This window comes from Malania oleifera, chromosome 5 (assembly GCF_029873635.1).
Source record: "Malania oleifera isolate guangnan ecotype guangnan chromosome 5, ASM2987363v1, whole genome shotgun sequence".
In the NCBI taxonomy this organism is placed as follows: Eukaryota; Viridiplantae; Streptophyta; class Magnoliopsida; order Santalales; family Ximeniaceae; genus Malania; species Malania oleifera.
The window spans coordinates 69,980,703-70,001,634 of record NC_080421.1 but is presented as its reverse complement, the minus strand read 5'-3'; the positions used below and the strand labels follow the sequence as shown (position 1 = coordinate 70,001,634).

General features: G+C 33.4%; 1 protein-coding gene across 4 annotated transcripts in view; it reads left to right on the top strand.

Annotated features, from left to right (window-relative positions):
* LOC131155227 (uncharacterized) overlaps window positions 1–20,932 on the top strand; it is a 65,209-nt gene that overhangs the window by 30,645 nt on the left and 13,632 nt on the right. For all 4 annotated transcript variants that reach the window (XM_058108218.1, XM_058108216.1, XM_058108215.1 and 1 more), the window contains 2 exons: window positions 12,018–12,085; window positions 12,178–12,259. In XM_058108218.1, coding sequence (XP_057964201.1) covers window positions 12,018–12,085; window positions 12,178–12,259 — 150 coding nt within the window. The remainder of the gene's footprint in view (window positions 1–12,017; window positions 12,086–12,177; window positions 12,260–20,932) is intronic.

The window sequence follows — 20,932 nt, the reverse complement described above, 5'->3', positions numbered from 1 at the left end:
AGATAGCTCTGAACAATGCCTCACTCACATGCATCTAATGTTTTTGTAGAGCAAGAAAGATACTAATGGAGTAATGGGTAAGTTTCCTAATCACAACTGTTGGTGTCCCAAGAAATTTGAATCATATAGTTTCTTAATACAACTCTATAAATATAATAATGCGTTATCAGGAATTTGAGACAAGTTCCCAGCAATAATGCTTTTCCAGCTACTACTAATCACATTTTCAACGTGGTACGACTACTAGTAGAAGTTTATTGGTAACTAAGAATGTGTAAAGACCAAAAATAATTAGGCATATAGTGCTGAATTCACTATGGAACATGAGTAAAACATTTGTTGAAACATATGAGTCGTAAAATTCAATTTTGCTGGAATATATCTTTCTGAGTTTCATTCATTTTTGTTCCTGTAAGAACTACAGAGATGCATAAGGTATCCTTTATTCATCAGCTAATGTGATTAAGAGGGATCCCAGTGACTAAGGAATATAACCATACTTGTTTGCCTGATTGCTTCTGAATTTGGCAAGGTTTAGCTCCATCTTGATTTTAGCAGAATCCGTAAGTGAAGCAACCTTGAAAAGGCTGTGTTGAGCTTAAGTCGAGCCTAATCCAATAATCCAAACTTGGACGGTGGCAAAATTAAGGCTAGGAAGTCCACTTGGATGTGCCAAAATTGAGGCTAGTAAGGGGCAATTGGAATTGGCTAATTTGCAGTGTTCCATCAATTACGAGACTGAAAGGAGGTTTTCTTAGGTAGTGTTCTGTTTAGGCTTAGGTGGTGTTTAGGTGGTCAGCAACAGTGGTTTGGATAGTGAGCAGTTGCGGTTTGTTTGCCTTTAATTTTTTTTTTTATTTTCTTTGAAGGTTCCTTGCCCTCTCTTGTTTTTACTTTCTTACTCTCTTAATATATCTCCTCTTATTAATTGAAAAAAGGAAAATACAACCATCCTAACTTCAACCAAGTCAAGTGATGGGGGACTACCTATGGATAATTCTAGGCAATCATACTCTTGAAGATTTAGGGGCTGTTTGGTACTGGTGTAAAAATTTTTTGAAATGAAAATTCAAAACTAGAAATAGAAACTAAAAGCTGAAAACTTGCAACTGCTAGGGCTAATATTTTCAAAATTGAAACAAATTAAAAACCAAATTGAACTTATATTCATTTTTTCATTGAACCAAATAGCAATTGAAAAATATGATTAAAATAATAAAATGCAAGAGAATACAAATTAGAAAATAGTATAAAAAATAAAGAGTTATTATACTTATTTATTTTATTATTATATTTTAAAAAATAAATATTAGTGTTGCAAGAACAATCATTTTGTACATGACAATTAAAAAATGGTCGAAAATGATTTTTGACTGACTTATTATTTTTTCAAATTTTGAAAAACTGTATATATTTTTTTTAAGTATATTTAAATTCACATGGTCATTTAATTTTAATTTTGATTAACAATTTTGTATAGAATGGATAATTTAATCCCCAAAATCAAGTCAAGATATTGAAGTACCTAAACCATAGAATCTGGTTTTCAATTTTTGCCAAAACAGAAAAAGAAAACTAGAAATATAGAAAAATGTGTTATCATATACAGTTTCTTCACTGTACTACAGTGAAACGAAAAAAAAAAATGGGTTCTTAGAAAACAAAGCTTTGTTTTTGTTTGGAGAATCATGGTATCTTATGAATTTTGTTTAAGCTAGGGCTGTTTTGGATATTTTGGTTATTTTGGTGTTTTTTTTTAATATTTGATTTCTTTGGGGTATTTTATAACTTTTGATTGCTTTGAGGTTATATGTAATTTTTGATTTTTTATCTTTAAGATTTCTTAATTCTCTATAAATATAGGCTTATGGATGTTGGTGATAAGGAATTATTAATTTGGAACTTTATTGAACTTGCCCTAAGGTTTTATTTATCTCTATAACTACTTCTCACCCCCCCTCTTCCCCACAATATCTTCATCTCTCTTTCCTCTTCTCCGGTTTCTTCTTATTCTTACTAGCAAAAACCTGTCCTTGCACGGATTTAAAAAATTATATTTCAAAACTAAAATATGATTATATATATTAAGCACAAAATTGAATGCAGTTTTTAGAATTGAATATTTAAAAATTTAAAGATAGTTATGGAATTGTACTAATAATATTCTTATGGATTATACTATTACAATAATATTTCATAATTTTTATTTGTTGTTATATAATTTTATTTTATTGGTGGTTATAAAATTTAATAATAATTATAATAGTAATTATAAATATATTACTTCAAATATTATTAGCAGTTAAAAATAAAATTACAAAATTATATGGAGGTATTAATTAGTTATCAATTTACTTATGGGACGGTTGTAAAATAATAATTATTATATTTATTTTTCATAATATATTTTAAAATTATTATGAATTTTTATATAGATTATTAATTCAATTATTATGAATGATTAGCGAAATTATTAAATCCGTTTGTCATCAATGGTTACAAAAATATTAATTCAAAATTTATGGGGAAGTTTCTAAATATTACTCATTCTATTTATAGGGGTTCTCAAAATATTAATTATTTTATTTATTATTCCATAAGTTAATTCATTTATTAACAACGATTATAGATATTACTAATTCAATTATTACCACTCATCATAAAAAAACCCAAACACACATTCTGGTAGCATTTTAAAGTAATTCTCTTGCCCAAATGCCCTTGATGCTCATAATTTGACAATTTATTATTTTTTAAGAATGAATTTGTACCATTATTTAATGAAAATTAAACCTTTTGTTGTAGGTCTCTTCTGTAAAAGGATGCCTTAATATTAAATTATTAATAAAAACTTTAACAGTTCCTATAACTTATGTATTGATGATGCTACTATTACAAAAAAAAAAAAAAAAAAAAAAAAAAAAAATTTCTTTGAAATGAAAAATATAGACATTATACCCCTCAACATTAAGAATAAAGCACAAGAAACTCCATTACCAATGTTGTGTAAAATTTTTAATGCCCACTAAACACCATTTTCATGTATTTTATCTTATATTATTGGGAATGCAGTGGCAATACATTTTAACGTTATTCAACACAATAGCAACTTATTAATTTGGGATATCAATATAAATTATTTAATTACAAACATGATAAATATCAATTTTTTAAGAAATATAATTTACACAGAATATGACTTGGTTTAGAATAACGGTAAGGGTCAGCAAAATGGTAGTGGTCATGGTGTAATAGTAATGGTCGTTGCGGGTGTTACATGATGTGTAACTTTCACTGCATTTGTGTATTCATTGTTTGCATTAGCAAACTTGTAGAAAACATGCATATTCGCATATTTTGACCCTAAAACATTAAATAATAATGTTTTAAATGAATTTTAGTAAATTTTAATGAACTTGCAACACATATTGCAACTACTGAATGTCAACTTGGTTTTCAAGTCACTGTTGATGAGAAAAGCCTATATTGGCTAGTTCTCACAATTATATTTGATTCTAAAGGTAAGAAATCATAAATATAATGAAAAACAAACATCATAAAAAGTCCATTGCTCATAATTCATAACTTGACTCTAGAGCATGGTTCAACCATTCAAGCTTCATATTTCATTTGACAAAAAATAGTAAAATATGTAAACATGTCAATGTCAAGTTGTCAACATAAATCAAGTAGTATATAAAACATGGTAGGTGGTACTATCACATAAAAACATGAAGGATTTCTCACTAGACAGTAGTCACTTTAGCCCCCAACTCCTAATTCACCACCATACAGAACGGTGCGAAGGATCCTCATAACTTGCATCTCTGTTGTCACTTTGAGTCTGAGAGCTTAGCATGCCCACTTCCAACTCCTTTAAATAAGTAACAAAAGGAAACCCATAGTATGGGCATCTCTAGTTTGATTTGGATAATGTTTAGATGAAGAAGAATATTGTTGAGAAGATTGAGATAGAGGAAATGATTGTTGGAGTGGTTGTGGTGGATAAGTGTATGGATATGGAGTGGGGGTAAGCATATGTAGGATATGGGTAGCCTAGAATTGGATAATAGGGTGGAGGTGGATAATAGTGTAGGGGTGGGGGTTGTGGAGGATAATGGGTTGGAGGTGGATAATATGTCCCATACGAATTATGGTTCCTCTGACTCTTCTCACTATCGGTGCACGAGAAGATGACTCCCAGTGCCAAAATCTGCAAAACTTTGTTTGACACCATGGTGATGGGGGTTCTCATATGCTCTAAGCTCATGTCTACTAGCACTTCTTCTTCCTTGACTGCTACCACTTGCCCCACCGGCGCCACTTCCACTTCCACTACCCCCACGATCACGCTAAGATTGTGAAGAACGAGGAAATCCAGGGGGAGGTGGGGGGCAAACCACCAATGCTAACACATAATCTCCTCCAAAGGCATGACTTGGCTGCACTTGCTCACCTTCACCAAACCACCTCTATCATCAGATTCATCATTTCTATGACTATCATCATTACACTAAGAAGATACAAGCCACCACCACCATCATCACTTTGACTTGCAACTGGACTAGAACTCTCTTCAATTTATGTGACTAGAGGATGAGGTGGTTGTTGAGTTTGAGACTCTGTACAATGAACAGTAGCATCATCATCATCATTATCATCATCATCATCATCAACATCTTACCAATCAGAATTATCTTGTCCATCTAACAGAAGTGTTTGCCCTTGTTCTAGCCATGGAGATAATTGATCACCCTCCTCGAAAATATGTCAAGGTTGATGGGGATCATCATCATCAACATCTTACCAATCAGAATTATCTTGTCCATCTAACAGAAGCGTTTGCCCTTGTTCTAGCCATGGAGATAATTGATCACCCTCCTCGAAAATATGTCAAGGTTGATGGGGATCACGGCCTCTACTTCTTGTGCAGTCCGTAGAGTGGCATGCCTTACCTTCAACTTCATATTGTAATGACTATAAACCAACTTTTGCAATCTTGCATTCTTCAGCCTGTTCCTTTTCTTTGTGTGAATAAGGCTAAAAGTACTCCAATTGTGCTCACAAGTTGAAGCTGAAGTTGTTTGGCTCAGTACTCTCATAGCAATGCCTTGGAGTTCAGGTGCAGAACTACCATAATGTATCCACCATTCAGCTGCATTTTCAAAAAACATTCACTCATCAGATACTAATGATTTAGTACGTGTACTTCGTATATAGAGGAACTAATAGAAGTCACTTACCAGGATTTGTTTTTCTAATAGCTCTTTGTGCTAATGGTATTCCAAAATTATCTACCTTATCTCTAAATGTCAACAACTGTAACAAATTTCATAAGTAAAATCCGTGTATATCCGTCACTTCAATCCTTGTCAAAGTAAATTATTCAAGTAAAACCATAAAGGTGGGTATTTAAGCAATCCAATCCATGTCCTTACTTGATTGATAGCCCTAATTTGATTGTCCATATCAGGCTTCAACCTCTTAATCACTGATTTAATCACATCCATTATCTCATGGTGATCTTAAAGATAGCCACTATATTGAATTTGCAGGTTCAAGTAATAGCTCGATAAAAAGGATCAATATGCACTCACAAGTAAGAACTTCAACAGTTCAAAATTTTAATAATTTAGATTTAGAAGTAACTAGTAATCACAAAGAAGTTATAAATTTTACTTTATAACTGTAACTTGCAATTTTTTTTTTGATAGAAAAATAAATTCATTAGATAAGATAGAATTTACAAGGAGGAGAGAGGACATCCCCTTAACAAAGTCTGATAATCCTCAGGAAAACCAAAAACAAAAAAAATAAAAATAAAAAATGAAAAAAGAAACTCAAAGTAAGAGACTTCCAGTCGTGCTAAACTTTTGAAACACACATTCCCTTGAAAGATAGCCCATACAGCATAATGAAGCCATAAAAGCAATTTTTTCCCACACCAACCAATATGGTAACTTCTTCTCTGCAAATATACACACATTACTTCCTTCCACAAGCCCCAAATCATTACTTATCAGCTGAATGCAAGTGAGTGTGCAACTGAAAATTCCATCTCTTGTCAATGATCTTCCAATAATCTTTATAATGACGGCACTCTCGTTGAATCACCAACTTTGCTCCATCCATTTCCTCATAAATGAATGCCATAATTGGCTTCTCATCTTAATACCTTCACTAGGGGTTCATGCACCTTTGTAATATTACTTGCTCATGTCCAGAAGTCTTTGTCCAAAATAAATTTTTTAACATCATAAGCAAGACCCTCCTTTACTTCCTCTCCCCCCCCCCCCCCGGTTTTTCCAGCCGTCTGATTGGAACATGTCCCACATTGCTTGCTTTTGCTTAAACACATTCTCTATTGCTATAAAATTAGTGGCAGATCTGGTAATGTCAGGATGCAGCAATTTTTGATCACTAGAAAACTTCTTCATATAATTAACCACCCAAGGATTATTATAAATAAAAGAAGTAATCTCTTTTGCATCATCGAAGATTTCCCACACACTTCTGCTCTCACCAATATCATGTAAAATGAGTACAAGGCAATGGGCTGCACATGCTGTCCAATATATATGCTTCCTTTTCTGCATCAAAAGTTTACCCCCAGCTTTCATTGCTACTCATTATCTGTGACCACTTGAACAACTATGCTCTCCCCAATTACCTCCACCACAGCATCCATAAAAGCAAAGTCATATTTGGCATCCCTGGAGTGAACATTTGATGCATCAACAGAATTGTTGAATACACTGCCCTGATTACCATAAATAAGAAAATTTACAATATGCTTTCTTGTAGAGCCTGACCAACCATCACCCATGATGGTCACTGCTTTTTCCTTCCACATGCCTTCAAAGCCCTTTATCCATCCTTTTAACTCGTTGTACTCATTCAAATAAACATTTGAAACTTCATGAGGAGTAGGTGGCTTGACTCCTTTTCCAACTTCTACGACACTGTTTAACATGCTTGGCAACCAAGAAGAATCAGCAACGTGGGCAAGAATGTGGTTGTGTATCAAAAAGTGAGACACTGCACTACCAAGCTTTTTCCTTAACCCCTTCATCAGTTTTTGACCAATTTTAGGTTGCTTGGAGCTTTTGCTTCTTTGAAGTTCAGGATCCATAGCCCTTAACCTAGCTTCAAGAGTATCGGGGTTAATCCATTGCCATCCGCTTCCAGTATCTTCACGTATAGAGGAAGTGCCCCATGATCCCCACCATTTCTTCTTACCTGTACCTCCACTACCACTGCCCCCTCCTTCATTATAAGCATGCCCACTTCTAGCTCTAAACTTTTTTTTTCTTTTTTCCATTCTCTAAATTCCCTAAGACTCTCCCTCCTTGCAAGTGTAATCTCACGGTCTTCATCATCTCCAGATTCAATAGCCCCCTCTTCTTCTCTAGCTTCCATATGCAATCTCTTCCAAGTCTTCTGAAATATTTTGCTTCTCTTTCCTTCCTTCCCTCATATTTTTTAAACGTTGCATCATGTTTGTCCTAACTTCAGATGAAATGCCGAGACACTTAGAAACTTCCCCCCTGCTTATGGGCCAAGTGCTGTTTCAATCTTGTGAGACCCCCTTTTATTTGTTTAGTACAAAATTTGCACTTCACATGATGCCTATTTCAAGCAATAATTTCAGCAAATTGCCATCCAATATCCTCACTAGGCTTGGTACCACTCCCTTCACCTTGACCCTCCCCTCTCCTTGTCGAGGAATCTTCAACTTTAAGCCTTCAAAGAGTAGTTTCAAGCTGCAAAAGGGAGGGAAAAAAGAACAAAATACAAAAAGTAGTAGTAGTATTGTAGTTTGTAGACTTGTAGATGCTTAGTAAGTAGTAACTAGTAGTACCTAGAGAACAAAAAACAAGAAGAAGTTCTAGTAGTATTGTAGTTTGTACTTGTAGTAACTAGTCAGTACTAAGTAGTAAAGTAACTAGTAAGTACTAAGTAGTACCCTAACTAATAACTACTAACTACTATTTTAAATTTTAATTGGTTAGTAAGTAGTAAGTACTAGGTTATTTACTAGTAAGTTAGTAAGTAGCAACTACTAGATTATTAACTAGTCAGTAAGTAGTATGTACTAGGTTATTAACTAGTAAGTTTAGAAGTAGTAACTACTAAGTATTAAGGAATGCTAATAAATTTATAAATTATAATGCTAGTAGTACTAACTTTAACTTAGTAGTCAGTATTTAGTAAGTAGTAGGTAGAAACTCTAGAAAGTAGTAAATATTTAGTTACTAGTAATTACCTATAGATAAGACTAGCAAGTAGTAACTAGTAAGTACTACATACTAGTCACTAAGCTGTTAATAATTAATAGTTAATAGTAAAAGTTAAAGTATTTTATGAAAAAATTATTTAGTTACTAATTTATAAATGGAAAAATCTGAATATTTGAAAATAAAATAGCATAAGAGTATAAACAAAGAAAATAAACAAAATCCTTAAATACACAAGTTCATTTCCTATGAAGCTATGAATTTAAATACACAAAATACTTACTAAAGAAAAATAAAAACTGAAAACTGAAAAATAGTTAGTGAAATTATGAAAAAAAAAATAATATTTTCTACCACTCCTTGGTAGATCCAGGTTATACAAGCTTCAAGAAGTATTTTTTAAAAAAGAAAAAAATCACTTAAATGCATTTCACTTACCTCACTTAGGCCTTAGGGTTTTTGTTGGCTGATTTTTTTTTTCTTCTCAAAATCAAACCCTCCTTGATGTATTTGAAGTTTTTGAACCTTTAGAATGACTAGTGTGAGGCACGTGCATTGCACGTGGGGTCATTTTTTATTTGCACAAAAATACACCTAATCTAAAATTTAAATACCTCAAAAATAAAATCTTGAAATAAGAATTATAAATGTCATTATAATCGACAATTCCACGAGTTCATTTATATAACTAAAAATGTGGAAGAACATATTACTTGGTAATCTAAGTCGACTTTTATAGTCAAATAACTAAATATTTATGCCTTAGTTATGAAAAAACAAATCAATAAATGAGCCATTATAATATTTTCCAAAATATTATGCTCACAATGCCACTTCCTCTTTCTTTTTGGAAAAAAATAATGTGCTCTCTTCATCAGCCTTTTTTTTATTCATCATCGATCTTTGACTTCCACGTCTGCTTTCCTTACTTCACATCCACTCACCAACAACACAAATGGCTACTGTTGCAACATTAATTTTTTTAAAGTTGGCAAATATATAGAATAAACTTGGTTTGCCTACTCTTGTAAACCCCGCGGTTATAAAAGATATGAAAATGATAAATTTTTTAAGTTTCTTGTCTGTATAGGGTTGGTAAACCTGGAAAGAGCTCAATCATCCTATTTATAATATTAAATTCCATTGGACTACCTGTACTCTGTGTTCGTGGCTTACAATTGAATCATTGGATTCAAATTTGTGTGGACAAAACTTAGTGTAAGTTTGTATTAAATTTCTTCCAAATATATTGACGCAAATCCAAACCCAACCTCTGAAATTCATGCTTCAATGCTACCTTACTAAAATTGTTTTAGATTTTGTATCCTATGATGACATTAGAGAAACATTTGACTTTACTTGTGTGTGTGTGAGAGAGAGAGAGAGAGAAAGAGAGCTACATGGCATCCTTTTGCCCGTAATCCCAATCTGGATTTTGCATCTTCTTTTGATACTATGCTTTGGGATAGGATTCATCATTTGCTTTGCTTGGGACTGTTGCAGCTGGTTGTTTTAAGGGGGTGTGTTTTTTGGATATAGAGCGAGACTGGCTGACTCTGTTATTTTGATTGTATTTTTTCTTCAAAGCAGGATTTCTTATGCTCCTCCTTGTACTTTCTTTCACATTCAATGAAAACTCTTCTTTTCTACCAAAGAAATATGTTAGTTAGGTTGGGTTTAATTTTGACTTAATTACCTTTCAATTATTTTATAATTTTTGATTACTTTGGGGATTGTTTTGTAATTTTTGATTGTTTTTTCTTTTGGTTTTTTTAATTGCCTATAAACATGTACTTGTGGATGTTGAGGATTATTAGTTTGGATGATTAATTGAATTTTCCTTAAGCTTTTATCTTTACGTTAACACCTCAACTCTCTCTCTCTCTCTCTCTCTCTAACACACACACACACACAAAGACACACAAAAAACCACACGCTTGTTCTTCTTTCTCCTCTTCTTCTTCTTCATCATATCTTATCTTCTGTTTTCCTTTCTCTTTTCTTTCCCATGTTCTTCTGTCTTTTGTCTTCAGTCTCTCTTGAATGTTTCTATTCTCCCCTTTTTTTCCTACATCATCTATCTTAACCAATATAATACAAAGTTTATCTTAGCTGATCTCTGTTTTTTTGCAGCCTAAGTGGAATGCTCTGAAAGGACAAGGTGGTCTGATGGGGATCGTGGTTGTGAGAGGGGAGTCTGGTTTAATTAAACTTCAATGAAATAAAGACGAGAATATTTTGGAACACTAAATGAAGATTAATTACATACAGCCCTTTATTATTATTATTATTATTTTTGATAATCGAAGAAATTTATTAGAGAGAGAGGAAACTAGTACAACAAGAACAAAGAAGAGAAAAAAGGAGGATAAGATATATCCACCCCAAACAATAGAAAAGGAGCAAAATAAGAACTCCGGACAACAAATATTTGAAATCAGCTCTACTCAACCAAATCCACACAGTCCACTGTAAATCTGCTGGAGGAAGATGATGAAAGAAGTTGTTCACAGAAACCCATAGCGATGCTAAAAAGTAAAAAACACCACTCTTATCCTGAGCAAGTTAGGAAGGGTGTCCAAGTTCTTAAAAATTCTGGAACTTCTCTCTAACCGGTTGCACCAAAAGATGGCCATAATCAAGCACTGCCAGAAAGCCTTTCTCTCATTACCCTTTCCAAACTCCTTAAAAAGTCAAAGAGAAAAACGCCTCCAAGGAGGGAGGGAAAACCCAATTCTCTGCAAGGATTCCAAAAAAAATTGTTCTAGAAGAACAAAAAGAAGTCTCAATGAAAGAACAGGTGTGAGCAAGTCTCTCCACTCTTGAAGTGAAGGACACACACATCAGGTAATAGAGCCTTGTAAGGCTTACGTTTCTTTATTTATATTTATTTTTTCCAAGATCACTGTCCACAAAAAGCCCTAACCTTGGAGGGAACTTTAGCTTTCGAAATGAGAGAGCAAGGGGCAGTAGGAGAAGCATTAGGGGCACGAGTCAAATGAGAGAAGAAAGAATTAGAAGCAAAAAGCCCCAGAAGAATTGCTTTGATCAATGCAGCCCCTTAATTCTAATCTTAGAAAAGTTAAGCAGGCAAGTATTTTTCTTTTCTTTCCTTTTTCCTGTCTGAAATCCAAACTTCTATGATGTTTTAGCTGTACTTGTTTCATTAATGTTCATTGAAGAAGGAAACTTGGTTTGCTTCTTCCTGTTGAAGAAAATTAACTTCTTTCTTTTCTTTTTTCACTGAAGATTTGAGGAAAATGCAGTTACAAAATTGCATAATTGAGCTGTACTATTTCCCTCTTTATGAGAAATTAAGGGGATAGATTAATTATCATTCTGTGCATGCAACATTTTTTTTTAACTTTTTATGGAAGTTGAAATTCAAAATCACCTTGACTTTTGACAAGTTTGACAAAATTGGGTTCCTTTGTACAATGCAGTGGTTGTCGTTGGGAAGAACTGAATCATTATGTAATTTTATGTTTTTCTTTCTGTAGCGTGGCTTTGTTTTTAGTTAGCTATGCTCTTAATAGTTGTATTTCTTGTTTTTATACTCCAATGATTAACTATTTTATCATGCAGCAGAAATTTTTCTGTACTAAACTAGGTTGATAAGTTGGTTAGGTGGAATTGTGTGAACTCTAAGTTTTAGTTACTGGGATCCAATTACTAAAGCATGTGGTTTTACGATATCATGTTTCTCCTAAACCAAAATTTTGGTTTTGATGAATATAGATCCTTGGTTTTTCTAATCTTGCAGTTTTTTCTCTAATGCAGAGGAGGATTCAAGCTGGTAAGGAACTGCTCGAGTCCAAGCATATTGCAGAAGAAAATGAAAGAAAACGGTCTGTACCCAAGGGGGGTGGGGGGCAATTTTTTCCCCTATTCTGTAACATAAACTTAGTTTTACTATCTTCTATGCATTTTGTCCTCTTAGTAGTTTAGCCTTGAGGAAAGCAGAGAAAGAGGAAGAAAAAAGGGCAAGGGAGAAAATCCGTCAGAAGCTGCGGGCAGATAAGGTTTTTATTAAATTCTTCTGTAGCTTCATTTTGTATGACTGTTAATCAATTGCATTCTGAATAATCAGTTTTTTATTTTATTTTATTTTATTTTTTGAAATAGAGGGGTTTGACTGTAATTTGATTGGTTAACTCTAGGATGCATGGTGTAGCAACTGTCCTTCCATGAGAGTCCACTTAAATACAAGTTTGATCTTGTGAGGAATCAAACGCAAGATATTCAAGTTGATGGCTCAATCCACAACTCTCCCTTATCCTTGGACTACCTTGTGCTGAGTTTCAACATAGTCTTTATCTTTAGTAACTTAGCTTAAAGTTCAACTTCAACCCCATGCGGTGTAAGAAGCAATTCTTTTTTGTTAGCAGTAGATAATACAACAACCTTTTTTTTGGGGAATTTTTTAGTTGTTTTTCTCTGGATTGTTCCAGGCTCTTTCTGGGAGATGTCTCATTCTCCCTCCTGTAAATTCTCCTCCTATTATCAAAATAATAATAATATACAACAACAACCAAGCCTTAAGTCTGACTAGGCATGAATCCTTTTCTGCCAATGCACTTGGTCTTGGGCAATATCTTTTGGCAAATGCTGTTAAATCTTCATCGGCTATCTCATTCCAAGTTATTCTAGGTTTAACCCTAACCCTTTCTATCACTGACATTAACTAGCTTAGTCCTTCTCAAGTGCATTATTATAGTTGGCCCTCTCTTATCTACAGGTGCTCTTCCTAACTTACTGCAAACATGTTCATTCCTTAATTTATCTTTCAGATTTATGTACCACTTATCTGCTTCAGCATTCTCATTTTGTCAACTTCTACTTTTTACATACATTGTTTCTTAGTTGCCCAACATTTTGATTCATATAACATAGGTGGTGTTATAGCCATGCTACAAATCTTTCATTTAATTTTAAGGGTATTTTACAATCACGCAGCATACCTGAAGCACTTCTCCATTTTCACCAACTTGCTTTAACTTTATATATTGCATCTTCATCAATTTCTCCTTCACCTTGCATAATAGATCTGTCAAAAAAGTACTAGATTTATTTCTTGACCGTCTAGTTTAATTCTCCAATATTCCTTTAGCTGTGACTAAAATTACATTTCATATATTCTATCTTATTTCTACTTAAAAACTTTTAGATTCTAAATATTTTCTCTGTAATTCTAACATAAATTCTGCTCCACCTCTAGTTTCATCAATCAAGTCAATATCATACCCAAAAAACACACACCATAGAACCTTACTTTGGATACTCCTAGTAAGTTCATCCATCACTAATACAACAAGATAGACTCAAAGAAGACACTTGATGTACACATACTGTGATTTGGGATTCCGCAGACTCTGCGCTTGTAGTCCTCATGGTAGTTACTACATACTCCATTTTTTAAAACGCATCATACAACTTTCCTATGTACCTCATTATAGCTTTCTCTAGATCAATGAAAGCCATGTGCATGTCCCTCTTCTTTTCCTTAAACTTTTCCATTAATCTTCTTATAGATATATAGCTTTTATAGTTGATCTCCTATGCATAAAATATTGAAACCAAACTGATTTCTTCATTTCTAACCTTAATCTTTGTTTAGTTACTCTTTCTCAAGTATTCATTGTATGACTTATAAATTAGTTTTGTGATTGTTATTACAAGTTTGAATATATATTTTATTTCTGTATGTCAGCATTAAAGTGTTTTTCCTCCATTCTTCGAACATTTTATTAGTCTTATAATTGTGTTATATAGATTAGTTAATGAAATAATTCAATTATCACTTAGGCATTTCCAAACCGATTGGGATGTCATTTGGTCCTATAGATTCTCCATTGTTCATCTTTTTATAAAGCACTTTTAACTTCATTAACTCTAATTTTGCAGATAAATATACAGTTTTTTGCCTTTTCCTCAATTGTCAATTGTGAGTTTAAGTCTTCTACTTGGATTTCATTAAATAGCTTATTAAAGTAACTTTTCCATCTTTCTTTTATGTTCTCTTTAACGAAAAAAACTTTGTCATCCTCAATTTCTATACATTAGATTGATAGCCAAGTCTTTTCTCTTTCTTTCTCTTGTTCTGGCAAGTTTAAATGTCCTTTTGCCCGTGTAGTTTATTCTATGTTTGGCTTCACTAACTGTGGTTTTTTTTTTTGCATCTTTTCTTACCTCTTTATACTTTTCAAAGTTTTCCATATTTCTATTTTTTGGCCATGTCTTGAACCACATTCATTTTGTCTTCGTAGCTTTTTGGACATCTTGAACCAACCATATACTTATAGTCAAGAATCTTCCTCTAGATTTACCTAAAATCTTTATGCTATCTTTTTAATAGAACTAGCTATCCTACTCCAAGGAGTTCTTGTGTGTTTTTTATCTCCTATTGTCGATCACCATCTTTGATAATTTTATCTTTAAACTTTGTTACCTTTTTTCTTTCAGGTTCCACCCCCAATTTTTCTTACATAGATTTATGTTACCCTTTCATTTCTACCCTCATAATTAAGAAAAAGTGTTGGCTTTTATTTTGTCTACTCTTGAAGGTTATTAAGTGTTTTTCTCCCTTCTGAGAGCTTGTAGATCAAATGTGATCAAGTCTATGTTCATACATTGGACCCATTTTTATCTCAATATCCATATGCTCTATGCATCCTTTCATAACTTTTGGTGTCCTTTCTAGTGTGACTGATCAAGTCTACTCCTATACATATTTTCTTAGTCCCTTATATAATATTATCAATATCTTCCCAAAATTGTCGTTTCAGGTTTTCCACTTAGCCCGTTTGAGGAGCATAAGAGCTAATGACATTTATTATCTCTTTCTTAAAGAGTCTAAGACCATCTTGATTTTTATGATTCTATCTCCTACTCCTTTAACATCTACAACACTATCTTTTAGGCCTTTGTCTACAATGATTCCTGCTCCATTCTTATGTTTTCCTTTCCTAATGTATCAAAATTTAAATCTTGATTTTTCAATTTCCCTAGATTTTTTCTCGATCCACTTAGTTTCTTGAAGGAAAAATATGTTTATTTGTCTTTTAATAATTGCATCAACCATCTCCAAGTTTTTACAAGTAACAGTCACTATGTTCGAAGTTGCTAATCTAGTCGTGGTCTCCTAAACCAACTTCTTTACCTGCCTATGTCCAAAATGATGGAGGAATCCTTCCCTATTTGACACTGTACCTAGTTCTGATGCAGCGTGTTGCTTCGGGATGACAACCTAGCCCACCCTTGCCCATTTTTGCTACACTCAAGTAGTATGAGTACAATGCATTGCTCATAGGGGAGGACGAAGTGAATAATCAGTGAGGATTCATATCATAGAGATCCAACTAGTTCTACATTTGTTGTTGGTCACCTAATGCACCCTCCTTTTTTGCCCTCGCTTGGGTGTAGCTGTGTGTGGAAGGAATTATTACATTAGGTGCATCATAGGCGGAGTTCTTAACATTAGATAATGATGTTACTTATACCTACTTTATTGTTTCAGAATATAAATGAACCTTAAAAAAATTGTAAAAAAAAATAAAAAATAAAGACTGAAAATGTACATCAGATTTCTGAATGGAGAACATTAAACCAAGGCTGTCAAAACACCTAGACAGGAAAGTGATACTTCCTGACTGTGCTATAGGCCATGACAAATGTGGGACTACAATAGTTTGTTTTAGTTTTGTTAATAATGAAGAAATTTGTTAGAAAGAAAACAGGACAAGAAAAGGAAAGAAAACAAATACAGGTATGAGGTATGGTTTAAATAGGGGGAAGCGGGAGTAGCAAATGTTACATAATGGGATGTGGGTGCAACAACTGTGAATTTTTTTCAAGCACACAAATCTTATGTATATTGGTATATTTGCATGTTAAAGCTCTTATGTCTTGTTGAAAAGAGTATTAGTGTATTTTGGATCCTTTAATTCAACTTATTAACATTGTTAGTAAGGTCAACACTAACACATTTTACATTTGTTTAAACCACTATTGACGGAAAAATAATTTATATACTTTTCAAATTTTCATTTACACGTGTTTGACAAATCAATTAATTAAGCAAAATTCATCACGCACTCCACTAATCCATCATGCACATAAGACACATAAATAACACAATAAACTAAACAAGTTCTATTATTTTATTTGTTGAAGTATAAAAAATCTAATAAATTTAGATTAACAAGTTATATGCAACTATAACATAAGCTTTAAAACTATAATATATAATCATAAAATTTATTATTAAGTAGATAAATTACTGACAATTTGAACAAGAAAATACTAGAAAAGGAAAAGAAGGTTGAAAAGTTGAAAAATATAGAAAAGAAAATCAAAATACTAATATTATTAAAATAAATATTTTTTTTTTTACAAAAATAATATTTATATGAAATTGTTGATTAATTCATCTCTTGTGAACATTAAAAAAATATTTTGTCATTAAGTTGTTATACTCATTATAATCTCCCCCCTGCTCTTCATAGCTTATTAAGAATAATTTATGGAAGGCAAAAAAAAGAAAAATGAGAAGAAAAATTTAAATATATATATATATATATTTCCATAATAGTCTTGTAGCAGTTACGTACAGTAACAGTATGTAATGGCCGCTATGGGTGTGATTTTTCTTCCTACCTATTTAGTCATGTGCATTGGTATCGGAGACCCAAAAAGCCATTAACATAATGGTGTTAAGTAACATTTCAGCCGCTATTTAACCAACCAAAAATGAAGAAAAAAGGAACAAAAAGAATTAATAGCAGGAATTTGCACACCACCAAGCTTTCCTCTCCTCCCCCATCCCCCGATTCCCCCCCCCCCCCCCCCAAAAAAAAAAAAAAAAGCTATAAAATTAATAGCACGAAAATTAGCTAAAGAGGGACAAACTCAAATTTTAAAGTACAAACAAGCTATCCCACAAATTCGAAGAGAAAGGAAATGCTTGAACAAATGTGAACAAGTCCCGTCACTCCTAAAACAAAGGACGCATAGATTTGGTGATAGTGCCTTATTTGTCCTCCTCTTTTGAACAAGTTATTGTTATTGAAATTATAGAATCACACTCCAAGTAAAAGCCTAACTTTTTTAGGCAACTTTAGCTTTCCAAAAAGAAGAATGTAAGAAGAAAGGTTAGGATTAGGAGCATGAATCATCTAAATAAAAAAAGACTTGCAACTGCCAGATTCTAGAAGCTGAATTTGTTCTCTCTCGCCAAATAACTATGAAAATAATCAAGCACATTCAACACAAGGATAAGATCATTTCTCACTCTCGCATTTGAGTTTTGCACAAAGTGGAAAGCCCATGACTGCTCACCCTTGAATTAAGAGCAAATTTGAAATTGGAGTGTTATGAAAGAGTAGATAATCCAAAGGAATAGGGATACACTAAAGCCAAAGGGAGCCTCTCAACCTCCACAGCCCAAAGACTTTCCCAAAACAAATTCTGCCCCAACCCCCATTACCAACCTTGTACCGAACAGGAGGGGAAATATGATATATATTTGTGAAACAAATTTGCAGTGACTCATAAGTAATATTATTTCCAACTTTAGAACATAGAAAACCTATGTTTTCCAGTTTTAAGCACTAGTCCTTTTACACCCCAAAAAGCAGAGGTATATGCATAAGCTTCATGTGTAATTTCAGGACTGGACCTCAACATTTATTTACTAAATTGTATCATTCTTCTTTTGGTAGATGCTTATACTCTGCCTGTGTAGCTCTAAATGTCCTAAATACCTCTTCACACAGCCGGTCCCAAGCCCAAATGAAGGAGGATTGCATTAGGTAGTTGACAGCCAACGTAAAATTTGTCAGATTTGTATGATATGAATTCTTACCAAATGTTCACTGGAGCATCCCCTACGAGCTAAGTGATGTTCAACAACCTATCCAACCCACCCAACACAAACTGGACCAACCTGAAAGATCTATTTGGAATGGTTCATGGGTCAAATGCTGGTTTCCCATTTTTGCATAACTTGATTGTGTGGGTTAGTTTGCAAGTTAAATGTCTAACCCACTTTACCCAACCAAATTCACCTCTAATGCATGTATGTAAAATAAATAAATAAATAAATAAATAAATAAATAAGGGCCTATAACTACTTGGGACCTATGAAGATGCATAGTATGGACTATGGGATTGGCACATTTTGGAGTGTTTTAATTTCTATACTTTTTATTTTTATTTCTATTGTAGTGATTTATAAGGATATGGCATTCTAATCCTTTTGGACGACAATGACCATATTTTGCATTTTATGATTTAATGTGGTTAGTAGTATGCATGTTAGATACAGATATAATATTTCTTTGATCACTTTCAACATCACTTGTTAAATTGTGTTATCAATGCGAAAGTAATAGTTGTATAGTACTTATAATATTACATCATATTGTTACATTGATACTATTGTCTTTTTTTTATTTTATGAGAAGTCTATTAATCTAATATATTTAATTTAACATGAATGACAATAGTGTAAGCAGTGTTTTCAATGTAATATATGTTACTGTGGTTGGCACAATTCTCCTATATATTCCTTCGTGTTTTTTTTTTTTTTTTCCTACTTCGCCTTTAAACAAGGTAAATCGCCAGCCCAACCCTACCCAACTGACCCCAACCACATTCTCAGGGTTTGCTTAGGGTTGGCTTTTTTTTGCCAAATTGACAAGAGCTGAACGGTTGGAATTTTGGCCCCAACCGACCCATGAACACCCCTACTACAAGCGACTTGTTGCACTTATATCACCCAAGTGTAGCTGGAGAAGGGTGTGCTAGGCCGGGCCATGCTAGATGAGAGAGGGTCAAGATGGTAGTCCAAGAAATTAGGGTTAGATTAGCTACTTAGAAGATAGGGATGCCTATGGGAAAAAGCTTGGAGTTAGTTAATACAATGATGAGGAGAAAAATTAATGTGATATACCTCGAAGAGGCTAAGTGGTTAGGGGAGAGAACTAGAGAAACTGGAAAATTAAGATTTAGACTTTGGCAAGTTGGAAAAGAAAAACATAAAAATGGGGTGGGAATCATTGTAGACAAAGTCCTAAAAGGTAATGTGGTAGATGTTAAAACAAAAGGGGATAGGATCACTAAAACCAAGATAGTTGTAGGCTAAGAGATAATAAATGTCATTAGTGCATATGCTCCCCAACCAAGATTCAAAGAAAACCTTAAAAGACAATTTTGGGAAGATATGAATAGTATTATATAAGAGATACCAATGGCTAGAAAAACATTCATAGGAGCTGATTTGAATGGACACATTGGAACGGATAATAGAGGTTATGAGAGGGTACATGGAGGTCATGAATATGGAGATAAAAATGAGTTTAGGGACATGATTTTAGACTTCACCATGTCATACAATCTTGTTACGATGAAAACCTGCTTTAAGAAACGGGAAGAACACTTAAGATCCTTCAAGAGTGGACAAAATAAAAGTTAACTAAATCTTTTCTTAACTAGGAGGAGAGATTGTCTATCTTGTAAGGATTGTGAAATTGTCCCAAGGGAAAACTTGATAATTCACAACATAGTCTTAGTATTAGATATTTTATACAAAAGAAACGGAAGAAAAAGAGCAACATAAATCAATGCAAAAGGATTTGGTCATGGAGTTTGAAGGAGAAAATATAGTAAAATTTGAAAATAAAATGGTCAAAAAGGGTGATTGGACAATAAGGGTGAAAGTAGATGCGAATACTTTATGGAATAGATGGTGAACTCTATTAAAAAGATAGCAAAAGAGATTTTAGGTGAATCCAAAGGAAGGGTTTCAAACAACAAAGAAAGTTGGTGGTGGAATGAAGATGTCCCAAAAGTAGTAAAGATAAAACTAATTTGGTATAAAAAACATGACATAAGTGTAGAAATATAGAAAACTTTGCAAGTATAAAGAGGCAAAAAGGTTATTAGTGAAGCTAAACATAGATTTTATGATAATATGTATGCTAAATTAGATATAAAAGATGGGGAAAGAGACAAATTAGCTAGAGCTAGAGAAAGAAAGTGCAAATATTTCGCGAATCTAAAGTGCACAAAGGATGAAAAAGATAATGTTTCGGTAGAAGAAGACATAAAAGAGAGGTGGCGAAGATACCACATGGATTGAGCGGTGCGATAAGGTCACAAGTTGGGGACAATATGTGGCTCAACTGAGCCAAGAAGCCAAGATATAATCCGAGCATCAAGCACAGCCCATGAAGGACAAGCTGCGGACTCCTTGGATTTATCAAGATTGGGTGCACAATCCGTGCCATCAATATGACGCCAAAGATCTTTTCCCTTTAGGAAAAGTTCAAATTGAAAAGCCCACGTAGAATAATTGTTGCCCTTAAACTTGGCACACACAGGTGCAGAGTCCATGCTAAATAATGGAGAAAATCGAGAAGCCCAAAATAAACGACGCAGGTACAAAGAAAAACCAAAAACAACCTCCCTGCACTAAAAAATTAAATATTGGACCAAAAAACTGCACTAAAAATTAAATCTTGAACCAAAAACCTGTTGTGCCGAGAAGATAAGTACCAGAAACAGCAACAGAAAGCTGTTGCCTGCTTGCCGAAGGTCAAACAGCAACGGAAACTGGAGATATAAGTGGCAAACCAGAAACCTGCTGTGCCTGCTTGCCAAAAGTCACAAACAGCAACAGAAAACTGTTGCCTGCT